Source organism: Vanacampus margaritifer, chromosome 2 (assembly GCF_051991255.1).
Source record: "Vanacampus margaritifer isolate UIUO_Vmar chromosome 2, RoL_Vmar_1.0, whole genome shotgun sequence".
NCBI lineage: Eukaryota > Metazoa > Chordata > Actinopteri > Syngnathiformes > Syngnathidae > Vanacampus > Vanacampus margaritifer.
This window is the reverse complement of record NC_135433.1, coordinates 40,669,288-40,688,400: the sequence shown is the minus strand read 5'-3', so window position 1 is coordinate 40,688,400 and position 19,113 is coordinate 40,669,288. Positions and strand designations below refer to the sequence as shown.

The window sequence follows — 19,113 nt, the reverse complement described above, 5'->3', positions numbered from 1 at the left end:
CACAGTGATGACAAATGATAGAGGTTTTAAGATTTATTTGGAGTTTCTTTTTATACAGTATGAACACATGCAGATGTAAAATGATGTTGTTGCATCAGTGAAGCTAATCATGCTAAGGAAGTTAGCATCACCATATTTCTTAGAGTAGAGGCGCAATCCCAGTTTTTATGGTATTACTTTGCCCCTTACTGGTGGACTATGAGGTATTTCTTGTAATGTAGTGTAACTTTTTAACTGGTGACGATTTCTTTGAGGGCCGACGTTAAGTCTGGGTACTTGTATTGGAACCCAGTCTCCAAAGTCCTTTTGGGTACCACCTTCTGGCCCTCAGCCAGTATCACGGCTCTCTCCGAGCCCAACAGGGCATTGAGCACAAAGGCGGGCACAGGGAAGATGGTGGGACGGCTCAGCAGCCGACCCAGCTCCTTGGTGAACTCGTAGTTGGTGTTAAGGGCTGGCGCCACCCCATTGAGGACCTGGCGGGAGTAGGGCAACGCACCAGAGGAGGGCTCAGAGGAGGGTGGGGCGTTGGATGGGGAGGGCGGCTCCAGGGATTGGGCGATGATGCCAGCAAGGTCTGACACGTGGATCCACGGGAAGGGCTGCCGGCCAGAGCCCAGGGTGCCGCCCAGGCCCAGCCAGAAAGGAAGGAGCATCTGCTTCATTGCTCCACCATCACGACCCAACACTGCCCCTAGTGGACGGAGGACCAAACAGGGTATGTCAAAAAGTGGCTATGAAAAATAGATGTTTGACAGGATTTATGATTAGAAAAACCTCATGATTAATGTTGTAAATATTTGCTACATTAGAATATATTTAACTGATTTATTAGTGAAAGAAACATATTAGAATAATTGCAGTGTATTGTCACACTTAATGTGTAAATGTATTATTTTTCAGGATGTATTAATAAAATAGCAAAATATCACAATGATTACAGTGCATTCAATTTTACGTTAGATTTTTCTACAATAATTGAAAAATTGTATTTATTGGTCAATGTTTTTCACAGCAAAAATAAAAAATTATTGAAAATATTTAATATAAGAATTTTCTAAAATGTAAATTATTAATGTATTGGGATTTATGATCGGACATACCAATAAACACAATACAAAAACTCATGTTTTAAGAATGATGGCAAAATGCAGTATTGACATAAAATACTATTTAGGAATTATAATCTGTAAAAAGGCAAACTATTACCATGATTATTGTACACTAAAAACTATTTCCACAATAAAAAAAATATATATACATAATAACCTCTTAACAGGAAGACTACTTCGCGTTCGCACACATTTCAAGACCAATGTAATTTTTCACCTTGTGGGGGTATATGTGTAAAATGGCATCCTTAAATAAACATGTATAATGATGTAACATTTCTTACATACCAGGTCTGACTACCACTTGCTTGGTGGTGTTTGTCATAATCTCTGGCAGTAGTGCAGCAGCTTCCCACTCTTTCACCAGCCTAGAAAGGAGATCAAACGGCGTCCACTCGCTGTCTTCCGTGTACTCGGCTGTCAGGCTCGGTTTGTAGCACGCTGCAGTCACAAAACAATAGCTGATTGCTAGTATTTCAAAAGAAAACAGGATTCAACAGTTTACGACTAATAACAAACCTACGCCCGACACCAGGACCCACGAGTGTGGAGGACTCGGGGAGGCCGCGATAGCGTCAGCCAGAGCTTTTGTGCTGTCGATGCGACTGGAAACCAAATCCTTCTTGTAGCTTTCGTTCCACCTGAAAAAAAGACAGAAAATTGTCACTTGAATAACTGTCAAGAAAAGTGAGATCAAGAAATGTGATGTAGATTTTTTTGAACGTGTGTTGTTGTTGTTTTTTTTACTTTTGTTGATTATTGCCATTTGTGTTTACTTCTGTTGTGCAAGGAAATCGTAATATAGTGGAGAGGAGCCACTGCACTAACCATATTACATGTACATTGATGATTGAATGTACATGTGCCGTGGACTTCTTTTTTTTCTTTTTTTTTAACTTTGCGGATTATTTCTAGTCATTGTCCTTATTTCTACAGTGCAAGGTGACAGCTAGCATGACAAATTATCGTCTACAACTGTAGCGGTCAAACGCACCATCGCAGCGGGTTCATAATATTCTCTCCTGCTAAGTTGACAGCACCCTCACATGGCGGGAGGCCAGACGACTCCAACTCACCCTAGCGGAAGCAAAAAGGAAGAGCCAGGTTGTGATGTATTCAAATACAGACAAAATGTGATATATCTAAATGACTGTACCCATGTTATCCTCGAGGGACCGGGATGGCGGGAGATCACTGTGACTTCGTGGCCTTTGTCTCGGAGAAGGCGAGTCAACTCACGACCCACAAAGCCAGATCCACCCCCTATGCAGAAATTAAATAGGTAGGTTGGATGGATAGATAATATAAGTAAACATAAGGATGTGACGAAGTTAGGATGTAAGACTGACCCTGAATGCAGCAGCTGACTTACATTTGGTAAAAACATGGCTAACTTAACCACACTTTGTTTATGAAGAAAGCTGTAATTTCAGACTGTCCCTGAGGGCATAGGCAGCGAGGTAGCCTAACAGCTTTCCAGGATGGTGGGAAGTCGAAGTTTTCCTTCTTTTTTTTCTTTAAAAAAAAAAGAAAAGAAAGAAAAGAAAGGGGGGGGGGTAAGTTGGAGTTTTCCGACTTGCAACTAGGAAACGTGTACTGGTATGCAACTCAACCTCGAAAATCATACTTTACAAATGTATAAACATACTGTACTTTAGTCCGGACTCTTAGTCCAATACAGACATACATAAAACGGAGACACACACTCACACACAATAAAACAATACTAAAAAAACGGAAAACTTTATACAGTCATCGGATACACACAATACAAACAGGGAACGCGGTTATAGTCGCACCTCCACATCCTGGTCTGATACCGATCACAGTACTGTACTGTACATAATGTCAGCCAAAGACAAGACAACACATCTTCATTCACAGACCTGGTCAAACGACAAATAAAACTAAACAAAAACTCCAGCAGGGTGGCTTGTAATTTTAATTCACCAAAACAAAACGGTGAGAATAATGCGCATGCGTATAACACATGCTTACGAAACGTGCATACAGTTTAACTTTGGCGAAAGACAGACACTCTTGTCTATTCCATAATACAACGTTGGTGATATGTAGTAATTATTACTGTATTTACATGTTTTGATTGTCAGTGTAGGCATTACAAAAAAAGTGCTGAAAGTATAATACCAGAATGCTAACAACAACTAGCAAGGTAGTTGTCCTAGTCACATTGACCTGTTCTTCTTCGAATAAATATTTGACAGTTTTGTGATGGTTACATACCTATGACGACTCTCATAGTAAATCAAATACAGTAATCCAGTGTTATTATTTAATTAACAATCGTGGCGTCAGGTGTAACAAATAGTACGAGGACGACCTATCAGCTGGTTTGGTCTTTTGGATCTTCCGCAGCCCGTAGTCAAGGAAATGACGTCAATTTGAAGTCCAAGAAGCGTGAAAGTTATGTAATTGCCGTTATTTACTGTTCCTTCTTCCGTACCATACACTTATTTATCTTTTTTTGTTTTTGTTTAAAGTAATCGATATATCACACGGTGTTTAAATGTTAATACACGAAATACATTGTATTCATTTTCTCCCGTGTCCTCTTCATTTGGTTGTTCTTCTCGTTTTTAATCTACTGTACTTGTTTAATGCCACCTCCTATTGGATGGTACGTGCAAAAAGTGGATATTATGCCGTGACCTGCAACTCGCCACTTACAAATTCTGCGTAAATGAATGTGTACTAGCTCATGGTTACCCAAGCGCTCGGTCAAGGGTTCGACTCTAGCTTTGTACATTTTTTTAATACGTACTACAAGGGGATGGAGAGAAATGTAACACGCCCAGTGCATGACTCGGCGACTGGCCTATCAGAGCCGCTCACGGCAAAATATCGCTAGCAAGAGAGTTGCCGGTCAATAGCCTATTAGCCACTTCCTAGATAAAATATATAGCGCGAAACGGTAGAACAATACAACCTACCGCATTCACTGTTAAAAACGATCCCACGTATACACAGAATGGGTCACTTGGTGGTAACTACATTGGCACAACAAATGTTTCCAACAGCTGAGTTGTGAAGTCCCGCCTACGCTGGTGAAGCCAAACTGAACTTTCCCGTTAAACTTGCGCACGATTGTAACATTGCACTGAAAATGCAGAAAAATACAGCTTGCAGTGACGCTTGTGAGCTTTAACGTCGCCTTTTTCGAGAGAAGACAAGACGCCAGGGACACTTAAAACCGGACCGAAGTGACTCAACTTTTCAATTTGTCCTTCGAGGTAACTTTAGTTTGTTTTTGTCTCGTAAAATCTGTGTTCTTGTACGTTAGTGCATTTTTTTGTGTAAAAAACAAATGGTGCTTGCATCACTATTATCTTGTGAAAATGACAGAAACGCTGCACATATTGTCAGCTTTGCTTTTGTAATCTTTGCCCTGCATCAGCAACTTAGTGTTTACGCAGTCTGTTCATGCATAGCTCAATGACGGTCAAAGGTGCACCTTTTCCTCACGTAAAAGTAACATTTTGTTTCAGCCCTATTCGACAAAATGCTGGCGACTCATTGAATTCATCATAATAACGATTGTGACAATCAAACCGTCTTTGAGTAAAGCTTAAAACGCTAAATTTTCGAAACGTTTGTTTTGTCTGTTTTTTTTGTTTTTTAAACGCCCTTTCTTTTTACCACCGTAGTGGGGAGCAGTGGCGTGCACAAGGAAATATATGGAAATACCTGCAGTCTCGGTTTGAGTAAGCAATGTTGCCAACTTTGCAACTTTCATGCTAAATCTGGCGATTTATTTCCAAAGCCTTTGGCGACCTTTTTTTTCTTCCAAAGACAACTAGCAACAATCTAGCAACTTTTTTTTGGGGGGGGGGGGGGGGGGTACTTTAATGTGTTTTTTTTACTCACTTTTTGCCTCCCCCATTACTTAATTCTCTTACACCATACTATTACATGCAAATAGCCAATTATGCAATTAGGCAATGACGTACGTATTTAGCGACTTCTAGCGACTTTAGGACAGCCAATAGCTACTTTCCTTACTGGGGAGTTGGCAACACTCTGACTCATATTAGAGAATATGACCGCTTAGCAGATGTCTGTGTTAAATTGAGACTAATATGATTGAAATTCCTCGTCCTTTGTCAGAAGTCTCCCTGAAGCATATTGTACTAACTGCAGACTTTTAGGAAGACCAGAGAGATGTTACAATAGTCAAAGCGAGTAACAAACGTATGAATCTCTGCGTCAGTAGAAATGGAACGAACTGCTATTTGTTTATCGCTTTTTTTAGCTATAGTGCCCAAAGTGCTTTACATAGCCTCACATTCACCCATTCACACACCGGTGGTCAGCTGCTTCCATGCAAGGCGCTGCCAGTTCCACTGGGAGCAAATCGGGGTTTGGTGTCTTGCTCAAGGTCACTTTGACATGGTCACCAGAGGTGAGGATCGAACCCACAACCTTACAGATGGGAGACTACCACTGAGCCACGCCGCCCCCACTAGCAGATAGAATGGGAGGATCTTAGCAAAATTGTGGAGGTTAAAAAAATAAATAGTTCTAGTAATATTTTTAATGTGCATTTGAAAAGAGTCAAATACAACACAAAGATTATTTTTACTGAGTCAGTTTGAGTCATAGTACAGTTATCAAGACAGAGTGGTGTCCTGAGGTGCCAATGATGAGCAGGGCCAACAGTCAACATTTTATCGGGGCAAAAAATTGAAGACAACCATTGTTTAATCTCAGCGAGTCATGCCTCCATCCAAGCAATTGCATGGATTTGTTATTTCTAAAAGCATATACTGTATAATTGATTGGGCATTATCAGCATAACACTGAACTAATGTTATATTTATGTACTGTATAATATCACCAAGTGGAAGCATGTACATTAATCATAGAGGGTCGAGTACCAATCCCTGTGGGTCTCCAGTCTCCACGTAACATTACAAGACTCAGAAGTCACATTGCCATGGATTATATGCTGCGTCCTCTCTGAGAAGAAAGAACTAAACCACGAAAGTGCTGAGCGTGAAAAAATACTGTAGAGGAGAACTGATCATTTTTCTACATCTGTCCACTGTAGTGACTAATGCTTGCTCTCTTGCTCCCTTTAAGTTGAACATGTCGTCTCAAGTGCGCCTCCGTCTTCTCCCGAGCGCTCGCTGCCTTTTCGACGAGCCCATCCACGTGAAGGTGGCGGGTCTGGGGTCCGGGCAGGTGGTCACCCTTAGGGCCCGGGCCACCGACCAGCAGGGGGTGGTCTTCCGCTCGGCGGCCATCTACCGGGCGGATGACAGCGGGGAGCTGGACCTCTGCCGAGACGCCGCCCTGTGCGGCACCTACGAGGGTGTGGAGCCAATGGGCTTGCTGTGGTCCATGCGAGCCACCGTCCCCTTTAAATATTTCCAGTGGAATAAAGCGCTGAGTCCGCACGTGGTCAGGTTCTCGGTGCATGACGGCGTGGACGTGGAAGAGGAGGAGCGGGGAGGTGCCCTGGCGGAGGCCACCAATGAGAGGGTCCTAATGGGGGAGGGCCTCGCACGTGAGGTCGTCAACCTTGGGAAGTGTACTGCAGTGTTGTTCACACCGCCAGGTTAGAACCAGGCTTCATTTCAAACCCTACATATTGTTTGAAAACCTGCTCAGAAACCGAAGCACAAACTTGAAACCTTAACCATGTCTTGGATCTGTAATTTCAAACTTAACTTTAACATTTGCTCGAAACTATGGAAGCGTGGAAAAGGGGCAACTTTCGAAACAAAATTGAGTTTTGTTTTGTTTTCAATTTTATTTCGAACATGTATATAAAGAAAAAACAAACTGATTATAAAAGTACATGCGTGAAGACAAAATATAAAAAAAAAAAAAACATAAAACAAAACAGCAAACATAAAAAAGCTACACATACATGTTCGAAAAGGAATAGGAAGAAGCATAAACTTATCAGGTCCTACCCCTTTAACATACGTTACACAATAAATAGTACGTATGTATAGTAAACAAACCAAAAAACTGCTAGTATACAGCTAATATATCTTGATTATTAATAATTTTCACTTGTACATGCTAAAAAGAAAGTGTCATTATTCTCATATGTGACCATTTTGCTCGAAGGGTCAACCCTGAGAGCTTTATTTAAAAAGCTTACCTTGGCTTCACGCCGTAATTTGAAGCTCTAACCCATAATTGAAACCCTTATTTGAGGGCTGAACTTGAAACCATATTTAAATGACACCCTGACCAATGCTGACAATTTCATGCGACTACTCTAGGTGAAGGTCCATTCCCGGGTGTGCTGGATTTGTCCCCTTTCGCTTCGGAGAAGCGAGCCAGCCTGTTGGCCAACAAAGGTTTCATGGTCCTGAGCATGCCCGCCTTCACCGACAAGCCCACAAACGTCAAGTATCTTGAGCTGGACAACTTTCAGGAGGGCCTGCGTTTCTTACAACAGCATCCTAAGGTGACCACGCTGTAAACGCTGACGTCACCAGGAATTAGGAAACCTATGCCTTGTCGGAATTATAATTGGGGAGATGCCACAGACTTCCAGGTTTTACACATCAGCGTAGTTTCCGGCCGCGTTCCAACACTCGCACCCCCACCCCTGCGCCCCCAACCGCGCTCTTGCTCATCGGCGGGAGGGCTTCTCGGCTATCTGAAATGCTTCGGACACTGAGACAGACACTACACACTCGCAGCCTCGCACCCGTCGACGGGAACGCGCAACTGAGGGGCACAAAGGCGGACGCGCAAGTACTGGGACGCGGCCCACACATCGCAAAACGGAAACGGAAACAAAGTTGATGGGTGAGAACTCGGAAGTCCCACCTCATCCGTGGCATATAGTCCATTTGAAACCCTTACCCAGTTTTGGGACCCAAATATCAAACCCTAACTTGAAACCCTAACACAGGCTTGAATTCCTAACCATGTCTACCCAAATTCCTAACCTTGGCTTAAAGGTATTATAAAATGTTCTTCCTGTAATTTATTGTTGTGTTAAGGAGACCAAAACTAAATTTATTTGAATAAATACGTGCATATTTTGTTTTATTAACCAGTTGATTAATCGGTTATTAGAATTTAATTCTACCAAATATCAGTCGGCCTATAAAAAAAAACATATCGTCGGACCCTAGCATTAGGCGTCATGTGCTTCATTGTGTATTTTGTGTTTCCAGGTGGGCAGCGATGGGCTGGGCGTGATCGGGCGTTGCAAAGGGGGCGACATCGCCCTGTCCTTGGCGTCCTTCGTACCGGGCGTGCGTGCTGTGGTCTGGATCAACGCCTGCAGCGCCAACATCGGATCTCCTCTGCACTACCGGGGTCGAGAGATCCTCTCCGCCGTGACCTTGGACCTGACCAAGATCCTACCCACCGCCGACGGCGCCAGCATCATCAAGTACGGCGTCGGTGACCCTGACAGCGAAGAGAACCGGACCAGCCTGGTCCCCGTGGAGAAAGCCACTGCCGACTTCCTGTTTCTGGCTTCTGAGGACGGCCTCAACTTCGACTGCCGGACTTATATGGAGAGCATGGCAGCGCGACTCAGGCAATTGCTTTTTATTGTTATCATTATTATTTGTGGGGAAAGAAGAGACTTTGTCCTTGACAAAAAACAACTTTAATTTTTCTTTTCGGTGGACTTAGGCGGGCCGGGAATAACAACGTGGAGACGGCGTGCTACCCGCGGGCCGGGCATCACCTGGAGCCGCCCTACGGACCCCACTGCTACTCGGGTGTGCACGCGTTCTTGCGCAGACCTGTCTTGTGGGGCGGCGAGCCCCGAGCCCACACCCACGCCGAGGTGCTCGCCTGGAAGAAGGTGGAGGAGTTTTTCAGGAGTCGGCTGAGCTGCAGACACACAAGCACCAAAGCCAAGTTGTAAACTAAAGGACACTAAATCATCATCATACGTGGTCACAAAACCATGATTTGCAATACCAGTTTCTAGATTCAACTCCTGTTTTTGTTGTATAAATAGTGATTTTTAAAAATCTTTTTACAACTAAACTTGGCAATTCTCGACGAATGACCACTTAATTCTGGTAAATTGCGATCGTTCTTCTTCTAACACAGTGGTTCTCAACCTTTTTGCAGTGACATACCCCCCTGTGAAATATGTTTTCAGCCAAGTACCCCCTAACCAGAGAGAGAGTGAGAGAAATAATTTAATTATAATTAAAGATTTGTGCACATACAAATTAATATCAACATAAAGTGTCATCTTTTGGGATCATAGTAAAGCTCTGTTCTCAAAAAGAAATAATGGACTGAATTTTAAATAAAGTTTTCAAGTGATTGACAGGTGGCATATGACAAGTTGGGTCAAACCATTCTGGTATGGGGGAAATGCTGGGTTTTCAGGACACTGAAATTGAATAGCCTACTGCAGGGGTGCTCAAGTTCGGTCCTCGAGAGCCCCTGTCCAGCCTGTTTTCCATGTTTCTCTCCACTAACACACCTGATTCATGAAAAGCTTGCTGATTAGCTGATCATTAGATTCAGCTGTGCTGCAGGAGGGAAACATGGAATACAGGCTGGATAGGGGCTCTCGAGGACCAAACTTGAGCACCCCTGGCCTACTGAATATAAAACTAATTTTATGAACTTATATATATATTTTTAGAAATATTTGAGGGACCAAACAAAGCATGGCTCAAAAGACCCCAATGATGAACACAAACTTTGGATCCTCGTTTCCCTTGCCCGGACGTGGGTCACTGGGGACCCCCTCTGGAGCTAGGCCTGGAGGTGGGGCTCGAAGGTGAGCGTCTGGTGGGGGGGCCTATACCCATGGGGCCCGGCCTGGCACAGCCCGAAAAAGCAACGTGGGTCCCCCTTGCCATGGGCTCACCACCGGTGGAAGGGGCCAAAGGGGTCGGGTGGGTAGTGAGTTGGGTGGCAGCCAAAGGCGGGGACCTTGGCGGCTACTGAAGCTAGCTCTGGGGACATGGAATGTCACCTCTCTGACAGGGAAGGAGCTCGAGCTGGTGTGCGAGGCTGAGAAGTTCCGACTAGATATAGTCGGACTCGCCTCCACACACGGCTTGGGTTCTGGTACCAATCCTCTCGAGAGGGGCTGGACCCTCTTCCACTCTGGAGTTGCCCACGGTGAGAGGCGCAGAGCAGGTGTGGGCATACTCATTGCCCCCCGGCTAGCCGCCTGTACGTTGGGGTTTACCCCGGTGAATGAGTGGGTAGCCTCCCTCCGCCTTCGGGTGGGGGGACGGGTCCTGACTGTTGTTTGTGCTTATGCACCGAACAGCAGCTCAGAGTACCCACCCTTTCTGGAGTCCTTGGAGGGTGTGCTGGAGGACTCCCTCGTTTTGCTGGGGGACTTCAACGCTCACGTGGGTAATGACAGTGAGACGGGATAAGATGCTGGTCCGACCAGGCAGACCCAAACGTATTGTGAGGGTCTGCTGGGAACGTCTGGCAGAATCCCCTGTCAGAAAGAGTTTCAACACCCACCTCCGGCAGAACTTCTCCCTTGTCCCGAGGGACGTGGGGGACATTGAGTCCGAGTGGACCATGTTCCGCGCTTCCATGATGTGCAATACCAGTCTCAATCCAGATCATCTGTCGAGCCACTGCGGTAAAAAAAAATAAAGAAAAAAAATGAAATTAAACAAAATTAATCCATTATGAACTTAACGAATTGTGAATCGCTAATTAATAACGTTTGTTATGATTATTTCAGTCTTTAAATCATTGCATTGATGTAATCGGGTTGATTGAAATGCTCAGTTCATTGCTTGAAGTTGTTCAGAGATTTGTGACCTGATCATTTATAAGAATTAAACATGATTTTTTTTTCTCATAATGCTTCATTTTGAGTTTACGTTTTTGAAAGAACGGTGAAGAAAAATGAGGCAAGAGAGACTGATTTAACACTGATCCCACCAAAAAATCTTGATTTAAACATTGTGCGGATTTTTACTTAAAAAATTAGCTAAAGATTACATTTAACAATATTAAAAAGTCATTCATAGCCATTGACAGGCAGCTGACTGGCAGTGAAGCTTCGGGCTGACCTGGTTGAAACTTGTTCGGGTTTGTTTGTTGTGCGCATGCGCGGTCGATAAGAGACAGCTCGCTCAGTTCCTTTCCACGGCGGTGGGTCTAAAACTCAACTTTACCGTCCCGTTAATCTTGCACATACAATACGCACAAAAGTAATCTTGCAGCGACACTAATGTGGTTACACGACGCCTTCTCGAGAGAACACAACACCCCGGGATACTTTTAACGCCGAGCATTCGTCCTTCGTGGTAAGTTTACGTGACAGCAAAAATCCAGGAACTATTTTGTTTTTTGTCTCGTAAAATCAGTGTTTCTGCACTTTATTTGTGAAAGCAGCTGGTGCAGTAAGATAGAAACGATACGTTTTTGCCTTGTCTATCTTTTTACCTGCCCACCTGCCTACCTACCTACCTAGTACCTACCTACCAAGTAGGGGTGGGAATCTTTGAATGTCTCAGATTTTTGTGCGATTCGATTCAGAATAAATTTTCGATTAAGAACGATTTTTTTATTCAAAATGATTTGATTGACAATGATTTTTGCTCCAATCTATAGATGTGCAACCTCCCCCCCCAACTTTTATTGGAATAACGTGATTGTGACTTTTTCCTTCTACTCTCTAATGTGGCTACAAATAACAGTGTATTAGACCGTGTGGAACCACACTGTCCCCTAGTGGCCAAATCGGGTACAACATGAACAGCGCTCCAAACAAAGGCACGCACAGACAAAGGCAAGACAGTATAAAATAATTTAAATAAAATCGCTTTTGGAACATTTAAAATCAATTCTCAATCGTACTAAATGAGAATCGCGATTCTTATGAGAATCGATTTTTTGGCACGTACCTACCTACCTACCGACTTTGTTAACCCCTCCAAACTGGGCCAACCCAATATCAAAATAGTCCTTCACATCAGGGCCCAAGAAGTAGCTCTCACTAACCAAAAGGTTGGTTGATCAATCAATCAATCATGAATTGATGAAATAATCAATAGAATAAAATCAAGTCTAAAAAATACAGTATTTGAAAGTCCACTGTCGTGACTGATGCTTCCTTTCTTGCTCCCCTGAAGTTGAGCATGTCATCTCAAGTGCGCCTCCATCTTCTCCCGAGCGCCCGCTGCCTTTTCGACGAGCCCATCCACGTCAAGGTGACCGGTCTGCGGTCCAGGCAGGTGGTCACCCTTAGAGCCCGAGCCACCGATGAGCGGGGGGTGGTCTTCCATTCGGCGGCCATCTACCGGGCGGGCGATAGCGGGGAGCTGGACCTCCGTCAGGACGCCGCCCTGTGCGGCACGTACGAGGGTGTGGAGCCCATGGGCCTGCTGTGGTCCATGCGGGCCACCGTCCCCCACAAATATTTCCACTGGAATAAGGCGCTGAGTCCCCACATAGTCAGGTTCTCAGTACACAACGGCGTTGACGTGGAAGAGCAGGAGCGAGGAGGCCCCCTGGTGGAGGCCACCAACGAGAGGGTCCTGATGGTGGAGGGCCTCACTCGGGAAGTCGTCAACCTCGGGAAGTGTACCGGAGTGTTATTCACACCGCCAGGTTAGAACCAAGCGTCGTTCCAACTACTAGGGTCCAATGATTAATCGGCCAAAAATGTCAATTTGTGGATCAGGCCGTTTTTGACCCAATTGTTTTTAGACATTTTTAACTTTAACCCTGACTTCAGACCTGATTCGAAACCCTAACCAAAGTGCCGCCCGTGCTTTGATTTGTTGCGACTACGGCAGGTGGCGGTCCGTTCTCGGGCGTGCTGGATTTGGCCACCTTTGCGTCGGAGAAGAGAGCCAGCCTGTTGGCCAACAAAGGCTTTGTGGTCTTGACCATGCCCATCTTGTACGACAAGCGCAGCAACATCAAGTTTCTGGAGCTGGACGACTACCAGGAGGGTCTGCGCTTCTTGCAGCGGCACCCCAAGGTGACTGCGCCAGGAATCAAGACACCTACACCTTGTTGTTCCTAATTTGAATTTGAAACCCTAACCCAGTCTTCAATCCCTAATCTTCGTTTGAGACGCTAACCGTGGCTCAAAAGCTTTATTTAAAACTTGGACTGCGGAAGCAAAGATACCAGTACCAGGTGATAGGGCTTGGCAATTGTGGCACAAAATAAAATAAAAAAATAACAATTACTTTGATTGATATTGAAATCATGATTAACTCATTCACTCCCAGCCATTTTCACTGAAGCAATCCTCTTCACTTCCGGCTGTTTTATCGAATTTTGACTGATTTTGCAAGGCCCACAGAAGATTGTGTTCTATTGCTATAAAAACATGGCCAAAAGAAAGATTACAATCTCTTCTTTCATTAGGAAAAAAAAGTACATTTCTATCTGTTTTCTTTTTGTAGCAATTAGCATTAGAAGTTAGCTAAGTTTCATCATTATTCACAAATCTATTTAAAAATGTGAGTAAATTATCTTTTTTTTCCAACATAGCCCTGGTTGATCTATTTTGCTCTACTGCCACCTGCTGACCGTTTGTGTAATAACTACCATTTCTTCAACCGTTATTTGCAATTGAGAGGCTGTATCAAAGCTTTCTGTATGCTCTAGTATGAAAAAAAACATGAACTTTTATAATTATGATTATTAATTATAAATAAGTCTTTGGGACACTTAAAACATTTAAAATACTACTTAATTAAAGAAATTAATGTTTTTGGGAGCAAATGAGTAAATAAACAATTCTTCATTGATTTCAGAACTTATTCATGACCTACGTTTTTTCATACTTTGTCCTGCTCTCGCAAAAACATATTTATGTTTTTTATGGGTTTTTTTTTATGGTAGAGCATACAGAAAGCTTTGATAAGCTTCTGACATGAAGAGGTCACTTAAAGCAATGGTGATTATTACAAAAAACGGCCGATAGCATTAGAGTATAAGAGATCAGCCAGGGCCATGTGCTCTTTTTCCCAGTGATTTTAACAGGTTTGTGAACAATGATGAAAGTTAGCTATATTGTAATGCTAATTGTTGCAAAACGAAAACAGATACAAATATACTTTTTTCCTGATGAAAGAAGAGACTCTAATGTTTCTTTTGGTAGGTTCCATGTTTTTATAGCAATAGAACACAATATTCCGTGGGCCTTGCAAAATCAGTCAAAATCCAGTAAACCAGCCGGGAGTGAAGGGGGTTGCTTCAGTTTAAGTGGCTGGGAGTGAATGAGTTAACCACTCACTATTCAAAAATAGATAGAAGTGATAATTGATTTCATAGCATTTCTACTTGCTCAGGGTGAACTTCATGGAGGAAACCGCAGCACTAAATATCGTCATCGGCCTAAAAAAAAACACTTTTCGTATAAGTCATGTCACATACTTAGTTGGTGCGCTTCTAGGTGGGCAGTGACGGGCTGGGCGTGATCGGGCGTTCCAAAGGGGGCGACATCGCCTTGTCCTTGGCGTCCTTCGTGCCAGGCGTGCGTGCGCTGATCTGGATCAACGCCTGCAGCGCCAACATTGGAGCACCTTTACACTACCGCGGCCGACGGATCCTCTCTCCTTTGACCAGCGACCTGACCAAGATCATAGCCACCTCTGAGGGCGCCAGCATCATAAAGTTCATCTTCGGGGATCCCGACGGCGAGGACAACCGGACAAGTCTTGTCCCTGTGGAGCAAGCCGACGCCCACTTCCTCTTCCTGGCATCCGAGAACGACCTCAACTTCGACAGCCGGGCGTATATGGAGAGCATTGCGGCGCGACTCAGGTGGGTAGATCATGGAACCTCCCCTCCAAATAAAAATGAGAATGTTAAATTGTTTGTGAATAAAATATTTAATGCTAATTTTTACATTATTTCATTTATATTTAATTCAGCCATGATTAGTCAACCCACTTTTTTTTTTCACAATTTATTAAAAATAAAATTGTTTATATTCATAACATTATTTTTCATGTTCATTTTAAAATTGCATTGTTTACAATGTTATCATAATAATCACACCACCATTTAATAAAATACAGTAAGTCATATTTGATTAATTTTATAGTTTATGTAAAACATTTTCTTCTTGCGAGATACCTACATTTTTATAAAAAGAAAAGAAAAGATTGTACTACTAAGATTTAGAATTTTTATCTCAGAAGAAAATACGATTTTATTCTTGCATGATTTTGATGTTGCTCTAAAATGATTGTGACCTTTTAATTAAAAAATATATAACATTATTCTTGAAAATAAGACCTTTATTCTAAAAAAAGATTGTGGCATTTTTCTTGTAAAAGTAAGATAGTATTTTTATATTATTGCGAGAGTATCCTTGTGACGTAATGACATTTTTCCTTGGGAAAATAAACATTTTTTACGTGTAATATTATGACTTTTTATTCCCCATAAAAACACTTAATTCTGATTCGGATTCGTAAAATTTCTACAATTGGGATTCCAATATTTTTTTTAATGAAACAATTTTTAACAAAACATTTTGAGTGATTTTATTTTATTTTTTGTTTTAAGATTAGTATCTTATTCTCGTAAAGTGATGTCATTATGTCTTGAAAATATAAGACATTGTGTCTTGTACTACACCTTTATATATATATTTAAAAAAACAATGCACCATAGAAAAACATTATTTTCTCGACATTATTTTACTCAATTCAAACTTTTTTGGTCCGTCCGTCCGTCCGTCTTCTTCCGCTTATCCGGGGTCGGGTCGCGGGGGCAGCAGCTTTAGCAGGGAAGCCCAGACTTCCCTCTCCCCAGCCACTTCAGCCAGCTCATCTGACGGGACCCCAAGGCGTTCCCAGGACAGCCGAGAGACATAGTCTCTCCAGCGTGTCCTGGGTCGTCCCCGGGGCCTCCTGCCGGTAGGACATGCCCGGAACACCTCCCCAGGGAGGCGTCCAGGAGGCATCCGAACCAGATGCCCGAGCCACCTCAACTGGTTCCTCTCAACGTGGAGTCCCTCTCGGATGACCGAGCTTCTCACCCTATCTCTAAGGGAGAGCCCGGCTACCCTGCGGAGGAAACTCATTTCGGCCGCTTGTATCCGGGATCTTGTTCTTTCGGTCACGACCCACAGCTCGTGACCATAGGTGAGGGTAGGAACGTAGATCGACCGGTAAATCGAGAGCTTTGCCTTTCGGCTCAGCTCCTTCTTTACCACAACGGACCGATACAGCGTCCGCATCACTGCAGACGCTGCACCGATCAAATGTAATGTAATATAAATGACAAACTTTTTTTGAATAAAATATTTAGCTTAACTTATTTAATTCACAAAAAATGCAAATTTTTCTTCTTTTCTTTTTTTTTAAATGCAACACATTTCTAAAAAATTCTGACTTAACCCTAACCCTAAAAAAAATCTTGTAAAATTCCAACCTATATTTCTCTCAAGATCATAACTTTATTCAAATGAAATGTTACTTCACTCTTAAGATTCTGACATTTAAAAAAACAAAGAAACAACTTGACTTTATTCTCATAAGATTCAAACTTCTTTCCTCAGCGAAAAAAAACAACCTGATACTTTAAAAATTCTGACTTGTTGTCTTGCCAAAAATTTAATAAGAAAAAACTAATTTTTCTTCTGGATGGACTCAGGCGGGCCGGGAAGGACAATGTGGAGACGGTGTGCTACCCGCGAGCCGGGCACCTGCTTGAGCCGCCCTATAGCCCCCACTGCCGCTCGGGTCTGCATGGGTTGCTGCGTGAATTCGTCCTGTGGGGCGGCGAGCCCCAAGCCCATGCCTGCGCCGAGGTACTTGCCTGGACCAAAGTGGTGGAGTTCTTCAGGAAGCAGCTGAGCTGCGGAAACGCCAACAATTAAGCCAAATTGTAAAGTGAAGGTCTCTCAATCGTCCCAAAATCGCAATATTCGATGAGGATGTGTTTTTTATCTTTGTAATTTAAAAAGAGGAAAAATTGTGAAGTGCATTACCAGTTTCTTGATTCAACTTGTATTTATTGTATATTGTAAATAGGAAATTTTCAAAAATATTTTTACAGTTTAACATTAATAGTAAGTATAGATGACAAACTAAATAGTATGCAAGATTATGACTTTGTTCTTAAAAAATAACTTCATTATTCTGATAAGATTCAGATTTTTTTCCTACATTTTTTTTAAACCTCCAAGCAGGGTAACAAGATGGCGTCCATATGTCATGTGACCAGCAGTTGACCAATCGCAGTTGACCGCTGGGTACATGACATATGGACGGCATCTTATTACCTTGCTGAAACCGAGTTGGCCAAATTCTATATACGGCTGATTGCAACATTAAAAAAATGTTTTTTCCTGAAAATCTGACTTTATTCTCATAACGTAACTATTCTCAGAAGAAATATGAAATCTTGCTAAATTATGACTTCATTCTAAAAAAAAAAAGACTATTCACGCTAAATTATGACTTTACTATAAAAAAATGACTTTATTCTCTTGAGCTCAGACCATTTTCCTAGAAAAACTAGGACTTCTCATGAAAAAAAAATTATTCTCATAAAATTCTCGACAAAATATATCGATTTATATATATATATTTAAAAGTGTACTTTTGAATCAAAATTCTAACCTTCTAATCAAATTTTTAAAATGAAATATATAAAAGTTTATTCTTCTGAGATAACCCTAATTATTAGACTTTACACGGATTGGATTGGCTGGATCGGGATTGGACGATATTTTGCAAAATCGATTATCGGCTATAATGTCTTAACAATGATGTCATTGATCAGCCCTGTGAAATGAGATGTTACATGCTAGATTAAATGTTTTTTAAAGATTGTTTTTTTTTCTCATGCACTTCACTATCCGTGGGCCTGGCCAGTCCCTATCCCTCTCGAATAACAACGGTTGACTGTAGAGTAAATATAAATTTAAAAAAAAGTTTTTTAATCTTGGTCCATTTTCTGATCAAATTGGTGATCAATTATCTTCCTTTTTTTTAACTCGTTGATTTAAATGATTAAAATGAGTCGCTTAATAATTGTTATTTTCCCTTTTTTTCCCCCTGTCGAACGTTATTCTGGTAAGGTTACAGCTTTCTTTTCCCCCATAAAAAATATTATTTTATGTTATTAAGGTTAGAACTTATTTTTCTAAACAACAAACAATTTTAGTCTAATAAGATTGTCACTTTTCCCCAAAAAATTTACGCATTTATTTTTTAGATGCTTGAAAGATTATTTTAGGTTGATCTTAATTAAAATGATAAAATAATTTAATTGAAAAAAATCTTATTGAAAAGTAGAAAGCATGTGGGCCTACAAAGCAGATCATTGGTTATGTAATCTAACCTAATGTTGTTTTGCAATTGCTGCCTTCTTCAATGGCATCCACTTAATCATGTAAATGTCATTGTGGTATTTTCATTAGCTCGTTTAGCGTGCATGTTGTTTGTGTTGAGCGCGAGTTGAGGTCTGGCAATAATGAAGATAAGGCATCTATATTTAGCTGGTTGACCAAGTGAGTGAGTAAGTGGTGTTCACCTGAGAGACGCACACTTGTTGACATGCAAAACAGATCCAGTTCTTGTACACAAACGGACTGAAAATTAAACCACACTTGGCTTGCATGCATGTGACCCTCTCGCTTGCGTTTAGAGAAATGAACGCATGGTAGTTTTAAAGAGATCAACTTTGAAATGAGCCACTGAGAACTAGAGGGGGCTACATGTTTGTTGATTTCCCGATTTGTTTCTTAATACAGTACATTGAATATGTTTGAAAATAAATGCTGAAAAAGTCAAAAAATTAGTACAATTTAGTACTGAGTTGTCTGAGATGCGTTAAAGTCTTTTTCACTTTCTCAGTTGTTCGGATCTTCTGGGCAGGGCTAAAATCGCGAGTTGAGTGCCCTTCCCCACTGCTGAACATCGCCGTTTCATCTGTAGCTATCCCTTCGCAATTGCAAGTCAGTAATAAGACCCCTACCATTATGGTGTGCAGTTAGCTATGCAGCTATTAGGGCTGGGAATCTTTGAATGTCTCACGATTCGATTTAATTCCGATTTTTGGGTGT

At 42.1% G+C, this 19,113-nt stretch overlaps 3 protein-coding genes across 8 annotated transcripts; 2 read left to right on the top strand and 1 right to left on the bottom strand.

The window, feature by feature from the left end:
- Window positions 1–20: 20 nt before the first annotated feature.
- Window positions 21–4,221, bottom strand: sdr39u1 (short chain dehydrogenase/reductase family 39U, member 1). Of its 5 annotated transcripts, none has more exons than XM_077557263.1 (7): window positions 3,357–3,915; window positions 2,462–2,627; window positions 2,269–2,375; window positions 2,107–2,189; window positions 1,632–1,753; window positions 1,401–1,553; window positions 21–694 (listed from the first exon to the last, which is right to left on the bottom strand). In XM_077557263.1, exons 4-7 carry the CDS (start codon window positions 2,121–2,123, stop codon window positions 231–233), a joined length of 756 nt encoding a protein of 251 aa, XP_077413389.1. In that variant the 5' UTR covers window positions 2,124–2,189; window positions 2,269–2,375; window positions 2,462–2,627; window positions 3,357–3,915; the 3' UTR covers window positions 21–230. The 5 variants fall into 5 exon arrangements, with proteins under 5 accessions (XP_077413389.1, XP_077413388.1, XP_077413390.1 ...); XM_077557262.1 differs by having other exon boundaries at window positions 2,485–2,627; XM_077557264.1 differs by lacking the exon at window positions 3,357–3,915 and adding an exon at window positions 2,912–3,350 and having other exon boundaries at window positions 2,485–2,627.
- On the top strand, window positions 429–9,399 carry LOC144043530 (acyl-coenzyme A thioesterase 3-like). Of its 2 annotated transcripts, none has more exons than XM_077557260.1 (5): window positions 429–2,394; window positions 6,213–6,690; window positions 7,370–7,557; window positions 8,279–8,649; window positions 8,748–9,399. In XM_077557260.1, exons 2-5 carry the CDS (start codon window positions 6,219–6,221, stop codon window positions 8,983–8,985), a joined length of 1,269 nt encoding a protein of 422 aa, XP_077413386.1. In that variant the 5' UTR covers window positions 429–2,394; window positions 6,213–6,218; the 3' UTR covers window positions 8,986–9,399. The 2 variants fall into 2 exon arrangements, with proteins under 2 accessions (XP_077413386.1, XP_077413385.1); XM_077557259.1 differs by lacking the exon at window positions 429–2,394 and adding an exon at window positions 4,216–4,363.
- A 1,738-nt stretch (window positions 9,400–11,137) lies between these two features.
- LOC144044823 (acyl-coenzyme A thioesterase 2, mitochondrial-like) lies at window positions 11,138–18,845 on the top strand. Its single transcript, XM_077559474.1, has 5 exons — window positions 11,138–11,371; window positions 12,200–12,677; window positions 12,866–13,053; window positions 14,482–14,852; window positions 16,695–18,845. The coding sequence occupies exons 2-5, from the start codon at window positions 12,206–12,208 to the stop codon at window positions 16,918–16,920; spliced, it is 1,257 nt and encodes a 418-aa protein (XP_077415600.1). The 5' UTR covers window positions 11,138–11,371; window positions 12,200–12,205; the 3' UTR covers window positions 16,921–18,845.
- The last annotated feature ends 268 nt before the right edge of the window (window positions 18,846–19,113 follow it).

Coding starts and splice junctions, on each gene's coding strand:
- sdr39u1 (XM_077557261.1), bottom strand. Junction 1,754..2,106: donor ATTATGAACCCGCTGCGATG/GTGCGTTTGACC, acceptor TCTTTTTTTCAG/GTGGAACGAAAGCTACAAGA. Junction 1,554..1,631: donor GGTCCTGGTGTCGGGCGTAG/GTTTGTTATTAG, acceptor TTGTGACTGCAG/CGTGCTACAAACCGAGCCTG.
- LOC144044823 (XM_077559474.1), top strand. CDS start 12,206: ATGTCATCTCAAGTGCGCCTCCATCTTCTCCCGAGCGCCCGCTGCCTT. Junction 12,678..12,865: donor AGTGTTATTCACACCGCCAG/GTTAGAACCAAG, acceptor CGACTACGGCAG/GTGGCGGTCCGTTCTCGGGC. Junction 13,054..14,481: donor TCTTGCAGCGGCACCCCAAG/GTGACTGCGCCA, acceptor GTGCGCTTCTAG/GTGGGCAGTGACGGGCTGGG.
- LOC144043530 (XM_077557260.1), top strand. CDS start 6,219: ATGTCGTCTCAAGTGCGCCTCCGTCTTCTCCCGAGCGCTCGCTGCCTT. Junction 7,558..8,278: donor TCTTACAACAGCATCCTAAG/GTGACCACGCTG, acceptor TTGTGTTTCCAG/GTGGGCAGCGATGGGCTGGG. Junction 8,650..8,747: donor AGCATGGCAGCGCGACTCAG/GCAATTGCTTTT, acceptor CGGTGGACTTAG/GCGGGCCGGGAATAACAACG.